The 18,675-nt window shown below is 37.8% G+C and overlaps 2 protein-coding genes across 6 annotated transcripts in view; both read left to right on the plus strand.

Moving 5' to 3' along the window:
- SPARCL1 (SPARC like 1) overlaps positions 1 to 4,472 on the plus strand; it is a 47,059-nt gene extending 42,587 nt beyond the window's left edge. For both annotated transcript variants that reach the window (XM_070458151.1, XM_070458153.1), the window contains one exon: positions 4,024 to 4,472. In XM_070458151.1, the coding sequence (XP_070314252.1) occupies positions 4,024 to 4,052 (29 nt within the window). In that variant the 3' untranslated portion in view covers positions 4,053 to 4,472. The remainder of the gene's footprint in view (positions 1 to 4,023) is intronic.
- Positions 4,473 to 7,559: 3,087 nt separating this feature from the next.
- Positions 7,560 to 17,733, plus strand: SCPPPQ1 (secretory calcium-binding phosphoprotein proline-glutamine rich 1). Of its 4 annotated transcripts, XM_070458158.1 has the most exons (8): positions 7,560 to 7,994; positions 9,698 to 9,730; positions 9,821 to 9,898; positions 12,054 to 12,098; positions 12,936 to 12,962; positions 14,848 to 14,877; positions 16,327 to 16,362; positions 17,533 to 17,733. In XM_070458158.1, the coding sequence occupies exons 1-7, from the start codon at positions 7,938 to 7,940 to the stop codon at positions 16,330 to 16,332; spliced, it is 276 nt and encodes a 91-aa protein (XP_070314259.1). In that variant the 5' UTR covers positions 7,560 to 7,937; the 3' UTR covers positions 16,333 to 16,362; positions 17,533 to 17,733. The 4 variants fall into 4 exon arrangements, 3 of the variants coding, with proteins under 3 accessions (XP_070314259.1, XP_070314258.1, XP_070314257.1); XM_070458157.1 differs by lacking the exon at positions 17,533 to 17,733 and having other exon boundaries at positions 7,561 to 7,994; positions 14,848 to 17,390; XR_011484569.1 differs by lacking the exons at positions 7,560 to 7,994; positions 17,533 to 17,733 and adding an exon at positions 8,693 to 9,012 and having other exon boundaries at positions 14,848 to 17,390.
- The last annotated feature ends 942 nt before the right edge of the window (positions 17,734 to 18,675 follow it).

An 18,675-nucleotide genomic window follows, 5' to 3' on the forward strand; every position in this document is an offset into this window, starting at 1 on the left:
CCAGTTGTGCCCAGATATAACTCCTTTAATCCAAAAGGAATTCCTCCTGCAGTGGAAGAATTTAAATTTAGACATTTATTTTGCTAGGTTATGTCTTAATCTACTTCCTTTTCTTTTCCTAAGTTACAGTCAATTTTTTTTGAGCAACCATGCTTTTAATAATCAAGATATGAAAAACAGTAAAAAATGAGCAATCAAATCTGCTTGCAGAATATAAATCAACGATGAACATCAAATCTCTAAAGCAGAGGTTTGACCCATATGTTCACAACATACATACATGTAGGATGAATATGCAACCAAAAAGTAAAAGAAAAGTAAGTTCATCAAAGGTCAGAGTTTCCCCAAAAGAGGGAATCTGTGGGAACTTCACTTTAAAAATATTCTTCATGCACATGTGTGATGCCTTGACATTGGAAAGAAAGAGTTGGAATATGAGGATTTAGTCATTTATGGATAAACAGATAAGCATTTCTCTACAATGTTTTTCTATGAGATAAACACAACTGTAGTGAGCCAAGAATGAATAAGCACCTGAAAGTGAAAGCTTAGTTGCTCAGTCACGTCTGACTCAGAACAGATGGACTGTAGCCTGCCAGGCTCCTCTGTCCATGGGGTTTTCCAGGCAGGAATACTGCAGTGGGTTGCCATGCCCTTCTCCAGGGGATCTTCCGGATGCAGGGATTGAACCCGGGTCTCTTGCATTGCGGGCAGATTCTTTACTGTCCTTGCCACCAGAGAAGCCTGGTGACATAAGCATAATTGTAATGAGCAAACAATGAAGAAGCACCTCACTCTGTGTATTAGTTGGCTACTTTTTGCATAACGAAATGCCCTAAAGATTAGAAGTTTAAAACCTCCCTCACAGTTTCTGAGGATCAGGAATCCCTGGTAGAATTACCTGGATGGATCTGCTTTAGGGTCCACGCTGAGGATCCATGTTTTAGGATCCGCTCGAAGCTCACTTACATGGCTGTTGGCAGGAGCCTTCAGTTCCTCACCACGTGGCCCTTTTGACAGTGCTGCTCCTAACATGGTATCTGGTTTCCTCCAGAGCAAGTGATCAGAGAGAGACGGAAAGAGAGAGAGTCCAAGACAGAAGCTGCATGTCTTTTAGGACTAATCTCAGAAGTGACGTTTTTCTGCCATATTTTTGCTTGTCACGCAGTCAAACCCTGCCACAGTGTGGGAGGAGATCAGAGGAGATGGGGATCACTGGGGGCCCTCGTGGAGACTGGCAACCACATACTGTTTGCACCCTATTAGCATCATAGGAAGTTAATGGGAAGTTAAAAACCAGACTCAAGCAAATAATGCCAATTTCCTTTCTGACATCTATTCTATAAACACAGAATATGTGTTATCTGTATGGCTCAGAAGGTAAAGTGTCTGCCTGCAATGCGGGGGACCTGGGATTGATCCCTGGGTAGAGGAGATCCCCTGGAGAAGGAAATGGCAACCCACTCCAGTATTCTTGCCTGGAAAATTCCATGGATGGAGGAGCCTGGTAGGCTACAGTCCATGGGGTCTCAAAGAGTTGGACACGACCAAGTGACTTCACTTTGACTTTCATAGATATCTAACATCTATCTTACACACTCACATACATCCCTAAAAAGGTTAACACAGTTTTTTCCAATTCCCATGTTAAAAAGACAAAAATGAAAAAAAAAAAAGATAAAATGTACCCAAGCTGGCCGCCTCCTCCTCTCTACCAGAATCAAGGGAAAAACTTAGCTGAGACAGGACATATTTATGCACTCCCTCTTAACACAGCACATGATTTTAAGGGAGCGATCGGAAGGCAAATTGAAACAGAGCTATTTCAGGAACCCAGTTGCCCTTCACTGTTTGTTTTAAAGCTTCTGGCAGCTCTTCAGCACGTGGGCCCACTCAGGCCTTGTGCTGGCTGATTGTCTGGGAGAAGTAGGAAGAGCTTCAAGTTCAGCCACTCGAAAAGCCCCTAATGATCTTGTTTGTTCACTGTGGTTTGGCCATGATTATGTTATTTAGAAGAAAGGAAAGATTTATCACAGGGTAAGCCAATAAAGCAGATATTAAATATTCAGTCAGAACATGTAAACAAGTACTGATTTGGGATGCAGCTAGGGGAAAGAAAAAAAAAGGCTATTTGAAGGCATAACCTTTACTCCCTTAGGACTGAGAAATCCACAGGGCAAAATACATTTTAGGCAGTGTTGTCCTGAATTTTAACTTCCTTTGCTTTGCTAGATGTGCTCAAATATTCCAGCTCTGTCATTAACGAGCTCTGCGGAGTAGGGCATGCCACTTAACCTCAGCAAGTCTCATTTTCCTTGTGTGTAAAATGGGATTCAGTGCAGAGGCGAGGAGTCTTATTTATTGAATACCTATGGCATACCATGGACTGACACATATCCACGTGAATCTTTGGGAAAACCTTCCAAGTAAGACTAATAGGGGAAACAAGTCACATCATGCTGGTCCTACTAAGCCAGTTAAAGACGTTACCCTCAGAGTATTGGAGGATCACCAAAGTGCTTAAACAGGGCAGTGATTTCACTGGATTTGTATTTAAGAAAGATTCTTCTGGTTACATTGTGGATAAACCAGAGAACGCCTGTGGTAAATCCAGGCAAGAACTGATGAGAACTTGAGTTAGGGCAGTTGTTCAGTTCAGTTCAGTCGCTCAGTCGTATCCAACTCTTTGCGACCCCATGAATCGCAGCACGCCAGGCCTCCCTGTCCCTCACCAACTCCCGGAGTTTACCCAAATACATGTCCATCAAGTCAGTGATGCCATCCAGCCATCTCATCCTCTGTCGTCCCCTTCTCCTGCCCCCAGTCCCTCCCAGCATCAGGGTCTTTTCCAACGAGTCAACTCTTCGCATGAGGTGGCCAAAGTATTGGAGTTTCAGCTTCAGCCTCAGTCCTTCCAATGAACACAGGACTGATCTCCTTTAGGATGGACTGGTTGGATCTCCTTGTACTCCAAGGGACTCTCAAGAGTCTTCTCCAACACCACAGTTCAAACGCATCAATTTTTCGGTGCTCAGCTTTCTTGACAGTCCAACTCTCACATCCATACATGACCACTGGAAAAACCATAGCCTTGACTAGATGGACCTTTGTTGGCAAAGTAATGTCTCTGCTTTTTAATATGCTCTCTAGATTGGTCATAACTTTCCTTCCAAGGAGTAAGCGTCTTTTAATTTCATGGCTGCAGTCACCATCCGCAGTGATTTTGGAGCCCAAAAAAATAAAGTCCGACACTGTTTTCACTGTCTCCCCATCTATTTCCCATGAGGTGATAGGACCAGATGCCATGATCTTAGTTTTCTGAATGTTAAGCTTTAAGCCAACTTTTTCACTCTCCTCTTTCGCTTTCATCAAGAGGCTTTTCAGTTCCTCTTCACTCTCTGCCATAAGGGTGGTGTCATCTGCATATCTGAGGTTATTGATATTTCTCCCAGCAATCTTGATTCCAGCTTGTGCTTCTTCCAGCCCAGCGTTTCTCATGATGTACTCTGCATAGAAGTTAAATAAACAGGGTGACAATATACAGCCTTGACGTACTCCTTTTCCTATTTGGAACTCAGTTGCACAGTCATGTCTAATTCTTTGCAACCCCATGCACTGTAGCCTGCCAGGCTCCTTTGTCTGTGGGATTTCCCAGGCGAGAACACTGGAGTGGGTTGCCATTTCCTTCTCCAGAGGATCTTCCTTCCCCAGGGATCCAACACATGTGTCCTGTGTCTCCTGCATTACAGGTAGATTCTTTACTGTAGCTGCAGAGCTTTCCTGAACGTATACATGTCATCATGTCATTGGTCCACCCCTGAGGATGCTGACTCAGGAGGTCAGGAGCTAGGCCCGAGGATATGCATTTTTTCAAGTTTCATGGGTGATGTTAACAGCCTTCCAGGACTGAGAACCACTGTCGTACTCCTTATTCATGGCTTCTCTGATGCCCTAGTTCTAACATTGTTTATGTTACTGCTCTGACTACTTTCTAAAAGTATGTTTTGTGTTTGTTTTTTACAGAAGACATAGATGAAAATCTCCTGTTTTGAATTAAGATTTGAAAGAACTCAAAAAACCCAGCCTCCTCCTTTGTTCTGACCACTTCTGAAGTATATCCAGTGTGATACTTGTAGATCTATATTTAGCAAAATGCTTGCATGTCTGAGAAGACAATGAGAGTAATTGCTTGATAACAGTATAGGCACCAGGCATTTACCATTCGCTTTGGAAATAAAACTTTAAAATTAAAGAGTCGATATATGTAAAATATTGCACACTGTGAACAGGAGTTTAACTCATTACTCTCTGCATCCATTTATAATATACTTAAAGATTATAAAGCTAAAAAAATACACTCATTTTGTCCATAGTATCGTGTGCACTTCAAAAAAGTGAAATAAGTCTCTTTGTTACTGGTGTGTGTTATTGTCAATATCTTAATATCCTAATAAAAATCCATATAAATCCAATGCTTAATGAAGTTTATTTATAGTCATTACTTAAATAATTATATGTGAATGACCAACCCAGGGCTCATAGTTCATATCAAATCACACCTTCTAGAACCTATTACTTAAAAAAAAACAGTGAGAATAAGTTCATCAGTACCATTTTTCCAGATTTCCAGTTTGTTTTGTCTTTCTGATTTACTTCACTCTGTATAATAGGCTCTAGGCTCATCCACCTCATTAGAAATGGCAGTGGAGATGCAGACATAAAAGAGCAGACTTGGAAACACGCTGGGGGAAGGAGAGGGTGGGACAAGTGCAGAGAGTAGCGTTGAAACAGACATTACCATGTGTAAAGTCAGACAGCCAGTGGGAATGATATCAGGGGACTCATATCTGGTGCTCTGAGACAAGCTCTAGGGGTGGGATGGGGTGGGAAGTGGGAGGGAGGTTCGAGAGAGGGGACGTATGTATAACTTTGGCTGATTCGTGTTGATGTGTGGTAGAAACCAACACAATATTGTAAAGCAATTGCCCTCCAATTAAAAATAAATAAATTAAAAACAAAAAGAAAAAGTGTGAGTGTGGTTGACGGGGAAATTTCCTATGGCAAACAAATATTCAGTTGTGAAATGGTAGCTGCTCATCAATGTTTTTTGTCATAATTTAAGTTTAAACAGAAAAAAACTAAAGCCAAGCACTCTTCACCAAATTCAGTTTAAAATAAGGATGATTATACACTGCTTGATACAACTAATTTTAGCTTCTGTGCGGGTGTGCATGTGTGTCTGATAAAAGGGAGGCCCAGCAAAATCTCTACACATTTCATGTGCTCAAAATAAAGAGACTGTAAAGATAACAGACAGTGAAGAGCCCTGAGGTGTCTTGATGTCCGGTGTAGTCAGAGATGAACAGTACTAGTGTCATTTGATAGCAGGACAATGTGTCCTAAGAGAAAACTGGGTATCTTTATTTGAGCTCTTCTTTAGTAACTATTAACACAGTAAAAGCCGGATTGTACAAAGAAGATACCAAAACAAGTTTAACAAGGGCTGAAACAAGGCAATAAAAAAACCTGTCACCCAGTTAAATATCTACTTACCATATTTTTTTAATATAAAATATCTTTTACATATTATCCTATCTTCTTTTTTTTTTTTTTTCTGGCTATGCAACTTGACACTTGGGATCTTAATTCCCTGAATAGGAATTAAACTCATGCATCCTGCAGCCGAAGTGCCGTCCTAACCACTGGACCACAGGGAATTCCCCACTTTTCCCAACTGAAATGGAATATGTCAACACAATTGTCTTTTTCAAACAGTCAAAACTGTGTTGTTATTTACAGACTTTTTGTAATAGTCACTGAGAGAATATTCCCCTAGGAGTTTTATCTGAAGGATACTTGTGGAAGAGTTTTTTTTTTTTTTTTTTTTCAGAATTATGTTTATTATCTCTTTTCTTAGTTCAATGACTCACTTGTTCTTAATCAGACCACATCGCACCAGGTCATGTCTAAGTAATTAAGTTCACTGTGATTAATCAAAATCTAATTAAGCTAGCCAGTGGGAATTTTCTCTATGACTCAGGGAACTCAGACTGGGGTTCTGAGACAACCTAGACAGGTGGGATGGGGTGGGAGGTGGGAGGGAGTTTCAAGAGGAAGGCGACATATGTATACCTGTGGCTGATTCATGTTGATGTATGGCAGAAGCTAACACAATATTGTAAAGTAATTATTCTTCAATTAAAAATACATTTTAAAAATCTAAGCATTGTTTATAATTTCTTTCAAATACAGAAATAATTTAGAAATTATCCCCAAATTCAAAATGTTATTTATGTGTGCCTACACAGAAATATCATGGAAGGTCCTAACTAATTAGAAACCAAGTTTCTATTTGCACGTTTGTTCAGAATAGTAAAATTAAAAGACCTGATTTACTATTTTTAATGTTTTAAGTATTTTAAATATTTTTAAATAATGAAAGTGATTTTAATGCTAAGGGCACTACCTAAATATTTACTAAAAATGTTTTATTTGAAAATAACCTTCATTTTGAAATAAAAATATTATTTAATAATAGAAAGCTTTAGAACTTTAAAATATTTTGTTAAGGCTCCCACATGTATTACTGCCTTGGGTGATATATTGTAAAAGCACTTTAATATCCTTAATAATCACAATTTTTGATTGTGAGTTGTTTGCCATAAAGACATTAATCCCAGCCAAGGAGATTCAGTTATTTCTCAGTAATCAGTCTTTAAGCCTATCTCTGTGTAATTTAAATTCTTTAGACATTGGTGCTCCTAGTGTAGAACCAGTTATTCAATTTAGCTTCAAATTCTGTGACTCATATTACCCATGACCACAAAGGCATTAGCAATATGGCTTAAATATGAGATGGGCATAGAGATTCTAGATCACACAGCTCTTTGAATTTGTTGCCCAAGGACCATTTGAAGCGAAGGTAATTGAAAAGACACGGTATACTTTGCACTGATTCTATTGCACTTGGTAAAAGTTATTGTGTTGGATAATTTAATGAATAGGTCCACTTTTCAAAGGAAGAAAAAAAAGTCAAGGGTTCGAATCCAGAAGGAAGAAAAATGCAAAGAAGAAACATGAAAAGGGGAAAGGGAGATGAGCTGCCTAAACTCGGGCAAAGTGAAATAGCCAAAGATAAATCTGAGTTGTTTCAAGTACATATGTGGTAAAATAGTTGAAGAGTGACTTGCATATCAAGAGATATAACTTGCTTCAGATGCTGGAGACAAGTCTTAATAGGAGTATGATGAAATTGATTTTTCTTCCAAAATTCAATTCCAGAGTACAGTGATTTGGTTTGAAACTCCTAAGGTAAGTTAATCTGAATTAAATGTGATTTAAGATCATAAAAAGGTCTACTTTCAGAAACTGCTGGCCAGTAAAGACCACATTGACTTGCTTTATTGAATTTATTCATAATGTGCATTTTCTCTACCAATCCAAAATGCCTTTCAAGACTTTTCCCGTATCATTTTCTTCTTGAGAAATTGTAATTTTCAGTATTACCATGTAAAGACTTCGTAAATCTCATGGGGGTAGAAGCTCAAAGTGGATTTATTTGTATACATAAGAAATCTCACTTGAGCCAGTGGTTCTATATCTCTGATAATAAGCATGCTATGATATTGATGTTTGATATGTGGGTAGAGATCACAAATTTGAATAACTTTAGAGACCAAGCAGTACATGTTGAACCATGAAATTACAAAGAAGAGTGGTAAGAGTAAGTAATGTTATGAACCAGAGAATGCACGTCTTGTCTAAACACCATTTTTAAAGCACTGATGTAGGCTTACAAAACCTGGATCGAGGGGCAGAATTTAGTCTATCACTATTTCAACACCTCTGACTAAACAGTCTATTAATAATAGGGATAAGAACTGGAAAAAAACTAAAAATGATCTCCTAACCCTTCAATTCCAGACTCTTCCTTCAGAATGAAATGTCTCCTCCTGGCTGGCCTTTTGATTACGGCCACTGCTTTACCCATCCCTGTGAGTACTGCCCTCAATTTTCCATTCCATTTCTGTCCTAGAAACAGTACCTAGAAAGCACTTCCTGTATCTTTTCATTTCATGGAAGAGGAAAGTGGACTCCAGGAAAATTGTAGAACTAGGAATTTACCACTCTTCATCAGTCCAAGGGTCTTCCCAGTTCAAATCCCAGCTCTGCATGCCATTTGCAAGCCGCATGTATATTTTTTAAAAATATATATGTACGTAGATAGATGTATATTTGGTTGAGCTGGTCTTAGTTGTGGCACACAGTATCTTTGAGTTCATTGTGGCATGTGGAATATTTTAGTTGCAGCATGCGAACTCTTAGTTGCGATATATGGAATCTAGTTCCCAGACCAGGGATCGAACCCAGGTCCCCCACATTAGGGGCACAGAGTCTTAGCCACCAGGCCACCAGACCACCAGGGAAGTCCTGCAAGCTGTATGACCTTAAGTGAGGAATAACCCATGGCTTCCTAGCCTGTGTCATGAGTTGTAAGAACTACCTCAGAGCTCTGCAAGGAAGATAAAAATGCATCAATGCACTGAAGAGTCCTAATTGGCATATAAGAGGCTCTCAAATAAACTTTGCAATATAGAGCAAGTATTCCACACTGACCTAAGTCTTAATTACACAGTTTAAATTGTTTCATTTGCAGTATCCTCACCCCAACTCATCTCATGTTGACTATAGACATGCTTCCTCATCTGTACGAATGAGATCTATAAGTTTAAGCTGTGTTTATTATGATCTGAATATGTAGGGCACTGAGGAAGCAGGAGGACTTCCCAGGTGGCACTAGTGGTAAAGAACCTGCCTGACAATGCAGGAGACCCAAGAGACGTGGGTTCGAACCCTGGGTTGGGAGGATCACCTGGAGTAGGAAATGGCAACCCACTCCAGTATTCTTGCCTGGAGAAGCCCATGGACAGAGAAGCCTGGCGGGCTACAGTCTAGGGGGCCCTCAAAGACTCCCACAGGGCTGAGCTGACGGAGCACAGCTATGAATAGTAGGTAGGAACACCTGCTCCCTGCACATTTTGTAACAAAGGAGCTCTCAGAGAAGTCAGGAAGCTTTCAAAATTTTATTTGGGGATACCAAATTTAAGTTTACATTTCCATACTCCCTCTACTTTGAACTTTGAGAATTAAATTGAGAACACTGTTGATCTGCAGATAAAGAGGCATGCGATATGTAACTAATCGTATGAAATGTACAGATGAATATTCTTTGGAAATAAGTTTAAAGGTAAAAAGTACAATGTCTACATCACTGGACAAAATTAATTCAATTTCTCTATTAGACTCAACTGCTTTTTTTTTTCTTTAGACTTTTTATTTTATATTGGGGTATAGATGATTAACAATGTTATGATAGTTTCAGGTAGACAGCAAAGTGATTTAGTCATCCACCCATCCATCCATTCTACTCAAACCCCCCTCCCATCCAGGCTACCACATGACGTTGAGCACAGTCCCCTGGGCAACACAGCAGATCCTTGTTGGTTATCCATTTTAAATGTAACAGTTTGTACATTAGACTCAACTGCTTTTTATTCCAGAGGGAAAGGTACATTGCTGATGAGTATAATGCTTGATAGCGGCTTGCAGCCTGTTCTCATTTAGAATCAAATCTCTTTGTAATGAATAAGGCATTGCCATACGTTGTTTTACCTTGTTGCTGTTGTTGTTTTACAAGCTTGAACAATCTGGAGGAAGTTCCAGTGCTCAGGTAAACTTCTGGTTGTATTTTCAAATGATATGTTCATCATTTTAAGTTTTTAAATGTTTGAAATGACTGATATCATGTCTCTTGTTACAGAGATTTAACTTTTACCCACCCCAAGGAGCACCATTTTTCCCTCAGATCCCATTTCCCCCACCTGTACAACTGCCCCTGGTAAGCATGGGTTTGGGGAATCTCAAGTTACAAAAAGTGGTTATTAGTCAGATGACGGTTATAACACATTTTCCAGATTTGGACACAGACATAAAAGGCAGCTGCTATTCACCACTGCCTCCCTGCACAGCTCGCAGAGTGTGCCCCGGGGACCAGAGTGATCAGTGTGACCAGAGTGTCCCCCTTCAGGGCTTCAGTGACTTCTTCCAATTTCTCCCTACACTTGCGATCAAAGAGGTGTTTATACTGAATTACCTGGACTATGATGAGCTTAGTTACTTTCAGGAAGGGAATGCTGACTTTTGTCTATATTACCTGTTCTTTTTCTCCTTTTAAATCACCTTGTTGCCTTTTCTAAAAAGTTTTTTCTCCTCCCCACCCCTAATTTTTTCTCACAGGTCAAACAATGTAATTATTTTGCTCTTCTTGTACCCTCTTCAACCTCTTAATATCTGAATTCTTACAACATCTTGTTTAATAAAGGCCAGAACAACGCTAACCACATAACAGAAACACCTTTATTGGGACAGACAGGATTCATTTGGCTAATATTTACTGTCTGCCAGATAAAGTGGTCTATAGTGATTGCTAGAAAAACAAAAAATATGAGTAAGCTCGCAATCTGAAAAGAAAAAGAGATTCGTAAATGAAAAAAAAAAAATGCATTGAGCTGACCAAAAAATTTTGCTCAGGTTTTTCTGTAACATCTTAATAGAAAAACCCCGATGAACTTTTTGGCCAACCCAATAATTTGCTAAGTGCTTCTAGATGCAAATACAAAACCAACTGACTTAGGCTGTGTGTCAGAGGCCATTCACAGAGGAGAGGCAGCCATGCCAGGTTATGAGACGTGAGTGAGGCACGCCAGGCACGGAACAGTCAGTGCTCAGGTCACAGCAACACAGGGAACAACCAGGGCAATGAGGCTACAACACGGGCCGGGGCATGAAAATAAACAATAGTTAGGCAATGTTGCTTTGAAAAGTTTATACACATTTTAAAATAGCATCTTGTTTAACTTCCTGTCTATCATCTAAATACTTTAAAGTAGAAACACAACTTTGCATAATTTTTTTTCATATTTAAATGTAACAAAACACCTTCCCTTTGCTTATATTTAATTTCAAACTGTTTTGAAATTTCAAAATTCCGCTTTAAGTAGGCTTTTGTAAACTGTCACTAACATGACTGTCCTCAATGGAGCATTCTTTCCCTTTAATGTTTTCACATGGCCTAATGGATTCTTAGGCTTCCCAAGTGGCACTCGTGGTAAAGAACCTGCCTGCCAGTGCAGGAGACCTAAGAGACGCAGGTTCAATCCCTGGGTCAGGAAGATCCCCTGGAGGATGGCAACCCACTTCCATATTCTTGCCTGGAGAATTCCATGGACAGAGGAGCCTGGTAGGCTACAGTCCATGGGGTCACAAAGAGTCAGACACAACCAAAGCATAAGGACTTAGCCTGCGTGCAATGGACTCTTAAGACACTAAATTTCTAAGTTCTTGCATTTATAACTAACTGCTATTTATTTTGTTTCCAGGCACACTGTTTTTTTTTTTTTTTTTTTGGCTGAAATCCAGTAAGATTTGTTTTAAATTGATGCAAAACCCTGGAGCCTTGGTTCATAATTTGAATTTATTAATTGCTACTAAAATCATATGCCTAAAATTATATAAATCTATGTGTAATTCTTGCCCAGAGAATTCCATGGACAGAGGGAGCCTGGTGGGCTACAGTATACAGGATCGCAAAGAGTTGGACACGACAGAAGCAATTTAGCACACACATGTGGCAATAAAAAGAATTACTAGTATTTGAAACAGATGCTCTTCCTTCCACCAGATGGCAGAACAGTATTAAAAACCAGGCAAAGATGGCCCGCATAAGGCGGGCTTCTGGGTTTTAGGTTTGACTAATTAAGCAACATAAGCATACTTTTTAAAAGAAAAAAATGACTTGAAGTTCACTCTAGAGGCTAATTTCAACCAACTAGAAGGTGGGCTCCATGAGAGCATACAATTGCTCAATAAATACTGGGTGGGTGGATGGACGGATGAGTAATCAATGAACACATGAGGGAAAAAAGCTAAAACAAAATGTTCTGCTTTGTTTTATTCACAACTCACTTCCCCTCCCTCCCCCCCTTTTTTTGCAGATTCCAATTCCTCTTCCTTTTCCATTTCCTAATAATCCAAATCAGGTAACTATACTTAAAGTTTTCTTTTAAGAAAGTATTTAAATGAGTACAAAACAAAAAACTTGAAAACTCTTGAGATTCATTTGGAAAGGAAGTTGATACCAAAAATAAAGGTTCTCATTATCCTTTGGGGACCATTAGTGGGAACTATTAGTGAAGCCTCTGAACTAGATTTAAGGTTATGGTTATGGTATAAAAGGATTATGTAAATTTTACTTTTGACAAGACTTTACTGGATGAGGAAAAATTACACAGAATGACAAAGTCACAAGTCAAAAAACAGTGTATAACACAGCATATTAATTCAAAACTTTTAATGATACTTCTATTACAATTATAGGAAATTATATTTTTAAAGTTGTGAAGTTGTTGGGAATTTCCTGGTGTCCAGTGGTTAGAACTTGGCACTTTCACTGATAGGCCCAGGTTCCATTCCTGGTCAAGGAACTAAGATTCTGCAAGCTGTGAGTCTTGCCCCCGCCCGCCAAAAAAAAGATCCCCAAATATAGTCTTTTTTCCAACCTCGTAAGCGTAGGTTTCATCATCTTTCCAAGAAATCCCAGCTACATTTGCAGTCAACAACAACAACAACAACAAAAATTTGGACTATATGTTTCCAGAGATAGCAGGTGTGAAGGCTGGGTGGGTATCATGGCATGGGGGAAGGGGAAGCCTTAAAATATCAGTGACTGTCAATCTTACTGATGTAATTTTGTATATGCTAAGAATTCCAAAAAGCTTGTTTTCATTAATCAAGTTATTATAAACTATATAACATACAAAAGATAAAATGCTGAATTATAACTTCTTGATTATTTGATTGTATCTTCTTTATTCTAGATCCTGACACTTAATGATCTCATAGCGGTAAATACTGCTCTGTTAATCTATAAAGTTTGTAAAAAACACTACATTCAACACCTACAACAACATATTACATTTAAGATGAGCCAGTTCATCATTCAAATTACTGTCTTTATTAATCCAGTTCATCTGGAAATGAAATAAAGCACAGTTGTTAAGTTCAAAGCCAGAAAGCTATCTCAATGCGTGCAAATAGTTCTACATTCACTTATTCATCGCCTCCAAACTATAAACTGACAAAATAACCTGTTCTATCATTGATGAGGATGAAGGTGAAGAGTCAAAAAATTTAAGAGATATAGAAGAAACTACTTTAGGAGAGATGAAATAGACTTGACTATTTCTTCACTAATGAATCATTTGCATAAATGCATAATATATTATAATAAAACCTAAATCCCAGTAGATAATTTTTTACAGAACGGCACAAAGTTCAACTTTTTAATGAGGCCTTTATTGACATAATTATTTTGAATCTCAGTTTATGAAAACACAGGTAAAACACTTGGGAGTTGAAAAAGAGAAAACTAAAAAATTTCATTTCCCACATACTTTGCACACAAACATTTTCTGAAATCTAGACACATCTCACAATGGATGTATTTAACCTGGGATATCTTTTTCTTTAAGATGCATCATTAACTAAATGGTATACTTTATAGTTGATGGCATCTTAGAATTAGAGACCTGCAGTATTTCATAAAAATGGCAGAAAGTTAGGCCTAATCATTGCGTGCCTGTGGTAAAACTTTTCAGGATTTGTCTATACAGATTATTTAAAGGCAATCATCTTGAGGAATATTTAAGTGTTCCAAAAACTTTAAGGTCAAACTAAATAAGAGCGGAAGCCAAGTTTTAATTAGTGCTCTTTCTACAATCCACTCTAAGCATTATGACAGTCCATTTCCAAATGTAAATCATAAAAATTCTAGCATACTCCTAATCATGTTAGAATTTATATGTATACATATATATAGGAATACATATTCTAAAAATGTTTGGGGAAACTACTGTCAATAATTAATTATTGATGATTCCAAAATTGGCAAGTTCACCTTCACGTCAAAACATGGCTAAAAGAGCATTGGCCTGTGGTGGGTAAGTCTAGATTCTAAGCTCATCTTTAAATTAGCAGTGTGACCTTGGGGAGATGTATTGATTTACCTCCAAAATCTCTTCCAGTGAAAATACTGACTCCTCACACATACGACTTACTCAAAAGTTACCAAATCTGATTTGGTAATACCTATACTTTATTTTTCTGAACTTTATTTAAGGGCATTGTCCTTGCCTAAGAATAAGCAGATCAGTGTTCAGCTTACACAATCTTGCATATATGTTGGGATGGACAGCACAATAGAGGCCTTTGCCTTTTTGACACAGTGGTCAATTCCTCAAGCAAGCTGCCAGTCTCTTAAAACAGGATTACATGAAAGCTACAAAGCAACACTTAACCAGTGAAACTGCTCGCATGAGCAAACCCTTGAAGCAAAATCATAGCTGTCCTAAAATTCTGGTTCAAGAATCATTCACACAGGGAATTCACACATAATTTAAGAAAGATAGCACTTGTATGTAAGTGTACACAGCCAGTTTCTCAACCATTCACATCAATTTTCTGTATTTCAGATATAGTGAATACCATTACAAGGCAGTTACAAAAAAACAGTTCTATGAACTAAGGGAGTTCAAATCTAAATATTGCATATTCATTTTAAAATCTTACATCACATAAATAAAACATAAGCAGCAAAATGGACTTAATTTTTCAGCAAAAACAAAGATTTTCATATAGAAAATATTTTAGCTTACATATATACTAAGTTAAAAATAAGCTAAAAGGTAAACCCATTGTTTTCACTGATCCTTGGTACTTTTTCTTTCACAGTTAATAATTTCTATCTTGAACCAACTTGGGGTAAGTAAGCATTTTTAAGCTACTATAAACTACAAACCTACTTAATGGGCTGAAGCTATCTCAATAATTTTTTTTTTAGGGCTTCTTTGGGTAAGACTTTTTTGCTATGGTTATACTGATAAAAGCAAGTGATATTTAATCTCCACAAAGGTAAGAAAAATTCTTCTGAACCATAAAAATCTATGGCAGAATGGAACCCAAGCAATCTACCTAAGGTAAAGCTCATGAGTTATAAGCTCATTTTCCTCCAAGATCTTTAGATCAGAATTTCAGCAGGTCTAAAAAGGTATTCTTTTCATAATGCCCATAGCATTTGACAAAATTTCAGCTTACAGAAATTACGTTAAGAAATTTCAAGCAGTAAATTTTACCTCAAGCTTATTTTTGTCTTACGGACAAATCATAGTTAACAGTGAGAAAAGCCCGCTCTGAAACTACCAAATCTAGAAATGCTCTCATCTCCAGGCAAGGCAACAAATGTCCTTAACACAAAAGCCTCAGCACTCTTGATGGAAACTCTACAAACCTTGAGACTTCTACTCTGATTCTCAGCCAAGTTTGCTTTCATTTAAAATATATATAAAAGAGAGAAAGAGACCAAAAAGGTATATTCCTTTTAAATATCTGAATTCATGTCAAATAAAAATTAAAATTGATGCTTTTGAACAGTGGTGTTGGAGAAGACTCTTGAGATTCTCTTAGATAACAAAGAGAGCCAACCAGTCCATCCTAAAGGAGATCAGTCCTGAATATTCATTGGAAGGACTGATGTTGAAGCTGAAACTCCAATACTTTGGCCACCTGTTGCAAAGAACTGACTCATTGGAAAAGACCCTGATGCTGGAAGGGATTGGGGGCAGGAGGAGAAGAGGATGACAGAGGATGAGATAGTTGGATGCCATCACCAACTCAATGGACATGAGTTTGAGTATACTTCGGGAGTTGGTGATGGACAGGGAGGCCTGGCATGCTGCAGTCCATGGGTCTGCAGAGTCGGACACAACTGAGCAACTGAACTGACTAACTGAAAATTATATACAGTATGTATTTATTTTAACTTATCTCAAGAGAAACTGATGAATCAAAATATTCTCAATATGAATTTTGAGAAAGAAACTGGATTTCACCCAAGGTTTCCTTCTGACAAAGCTTCATTGCCCCAAAGTACTTACTCTGTGTTTCTTACCACTTCAAATGATCTTATCAGGCCACTAAGGGTGAAGTGAGAGGAATTAAGCTCTGTGTTGCAGAAAAGACACTTAATGGTCCGATTTATCAGCATCTAGGTATAAAAGAACCACATTATTTTCTATCTCCCAACACACATGACTGTACCAATACAGTCCATCAATGTTAAATAAACATAATATGGGAGACATGGGAGGAAGCAAGAAAAAAATGATGGCAAAAATACCTAGTAATTATAATCTATATTGTTTATTTTGGCAGAAATAATTCTCTTACTACTAGATCAGAAGTTATACGGTGAGTAAAATCTTCAAATGTCTTTTTTTTTAATTATTTATTTAGCTGCGTCAGGTCTTAGTTGTGGCTGGCACTTTGAAACTTTAGTCTTCATTGTGGCTTGCAGGGTGCTTTTTTTAGTTGCAGCATGTGAACTCTTGATTGCAGCATGCGGAATCTAGTTTCCCGACCAGGGATCAAACCCAGGCCCCCTGTGTTGTGAGCATGGAGTTTTAGCCACTGGACCACCAAGGAAATCCCTCCAAGTATCTTTTAAGCATTATTATACATTTTAAATACTTTTATCCTAAGAGTTTAATAGCCTCAGATTGTGCCCATACTGATGTTAATAATATGATTAAAGTAGATGTAAACAAGACCAAATAAATTACAAGTGCTTCTTCAAATGATGTACTTTAAATCAATATATTTATTAAAACTTCACAAGTATTTTGGAAAATAACAGCAACCACCATAAGTCCTTATACTGTAAGACAGAGTAGCATTTAGCCTCTGAAAGTGGTTAGAAATTTTAGGTGCCCTCTTTAGCAGATTTAGTATCTTGCTTCTATTTGAGTTTGAAATGCTTTAAAGTCTTAAGAACACCTGCTACCAAGGCAAACACTGGGTGCAACCACTCATCCATAGGTTAAGATATTATCAAATTGTCTCTGGGCCATGATTATGCCAACAAGTTCAGTAACACTAGGCAAATCAGATGTGGCCCTTGAATTTCAAGTAACAAGCCATAGATGTACTATGGATAACATGAGTATTGCTTAAGTAATAAAGAATCTACCAAACTACAAACTTAAAGTAAGAAATAATAAAAGCTTCGTAACCTTAGTAAGGAATACAAAAGACAGAGAATTGTTTCTGGGACCTAGCAAAACCCAGCTCTGTTGCTTACTGAATAAACCTTGGAGCAACCTCTCTAAATTTCTGTGAAGTGGAAATAATAACCACCTAACTTCACAGGATTCTTGTCAGGATTGAGAGATATAATATAGATATTCAAGAAATGGTATCCACACTATTTATTTTACTAAGTGTCTCTAAAAAACAAAAATGTTCCTTATATGTAAAATATAAGAAAAGCAAATGTGAAGGCAATATCACCTATTATAGGAGCAGATATTCCTCCAGAAATGTCTTAAACTAAAATTTTAATCTGTTTTTTCTCTATTATAGATGGTGCTGGATACTTACAATGAGATTATCTACTTCTACCCTATCTACCGTGTATAGCAGTTTTATCACTTTGCATAGTTTGTAAATGTTCCAATGAAAACTATAAAATGCAACAAAAAATTTATTATCTATGGATCATGTGCTTTAGTTATTCTTTAAAGATAATTTTTAATAAACCTAAAATCTTTACTAATGTCAGTTTAGATGCATGAAAACTATTAAAACATAAGTAAATGTCATTCTTCAGGCAAGTACTCAAGCTTTTTCAAGAGCTTTTGTGAGCAGCTTGTTCTAGAAAATCCTATTCAGTGTCAGTAAGAGGCAACTTCTTCCTGTCAAACAGTGAAAGTAGAATCATATTCTTTCACACTGGGTCAAGGTTGTCCTACCCTTCACTCAGTGAGCAGACCATCCTTGTCAAGCACAAGTCCCATATTACACACCCAAGGACCATGATTTTATGGATTTTAGAAAACTAATACTGAACATAAACCTTATAACTCTTTCAGAGGGGTTTGAGGCAACAACCTGAAATCAAACATTCTAATGTTTCTCAGCAAAACAGAGGGAAAAAAGCCTCCTGTCAGTTCGGTTCAAGTTTACCACCAAGAGTTTTGACACTAAATAAGAGGGGGAAAAAAAAAAAAAACAGAAGCCTTTTTTTATTAATTTATCTTAGCCCTCATTTTTGTTCTCTAGTTACAGCGTAAGCCTAATACCTTTTTCAAACATCTGAAGAAAACAACCATGCCTCTATTCCCTAAACCACCTTTTCTTCAGATGACCCATCTACAGTCCAACAGGAATGAGGATGGAATTATGACAGTCCCTACCTCAGGTTGATAAGTGTTAGCACTATGGGACTTTCCCAATGGCTATATAGGCCAGAAAGTGATATAAATGTCCACTGAGACAAGGCAGTGTTGTTTTCCTTCCTCTTTCCTGCTTTCAAGAATACCTGGAACACAAACTCTTTCCTTTCCTCAAGGAATGACAATGTTAACAGTGAGCCTCAAAAACTTAAGTCAGTACTTAACAATCCCTTCCTAACAAGACACTTTAACTCCCAAAGACCTCCTCTGTCTCCATTTCATTTCACTTCCTTTCTGAACATCATTTTTAATTCATTTATGGTGCATACAG

Source organism: Odocoileus virginianus, chromosome 29 (genome assembly GCF_023699985.2).
Source record: "Odocoileus virginianus isolate 20LAN1187 ecotype Illinois chromosome 29, Ovbor_1.2, whole genome shotgun sequence".
In the NCBI taxonomy this organism is placed as follows: Eukaryota; Metazoa; Chordata; class Mammalia; order Artiodactyla; family Cervidae; genus Odocoileus; species Odocoileus virginianus.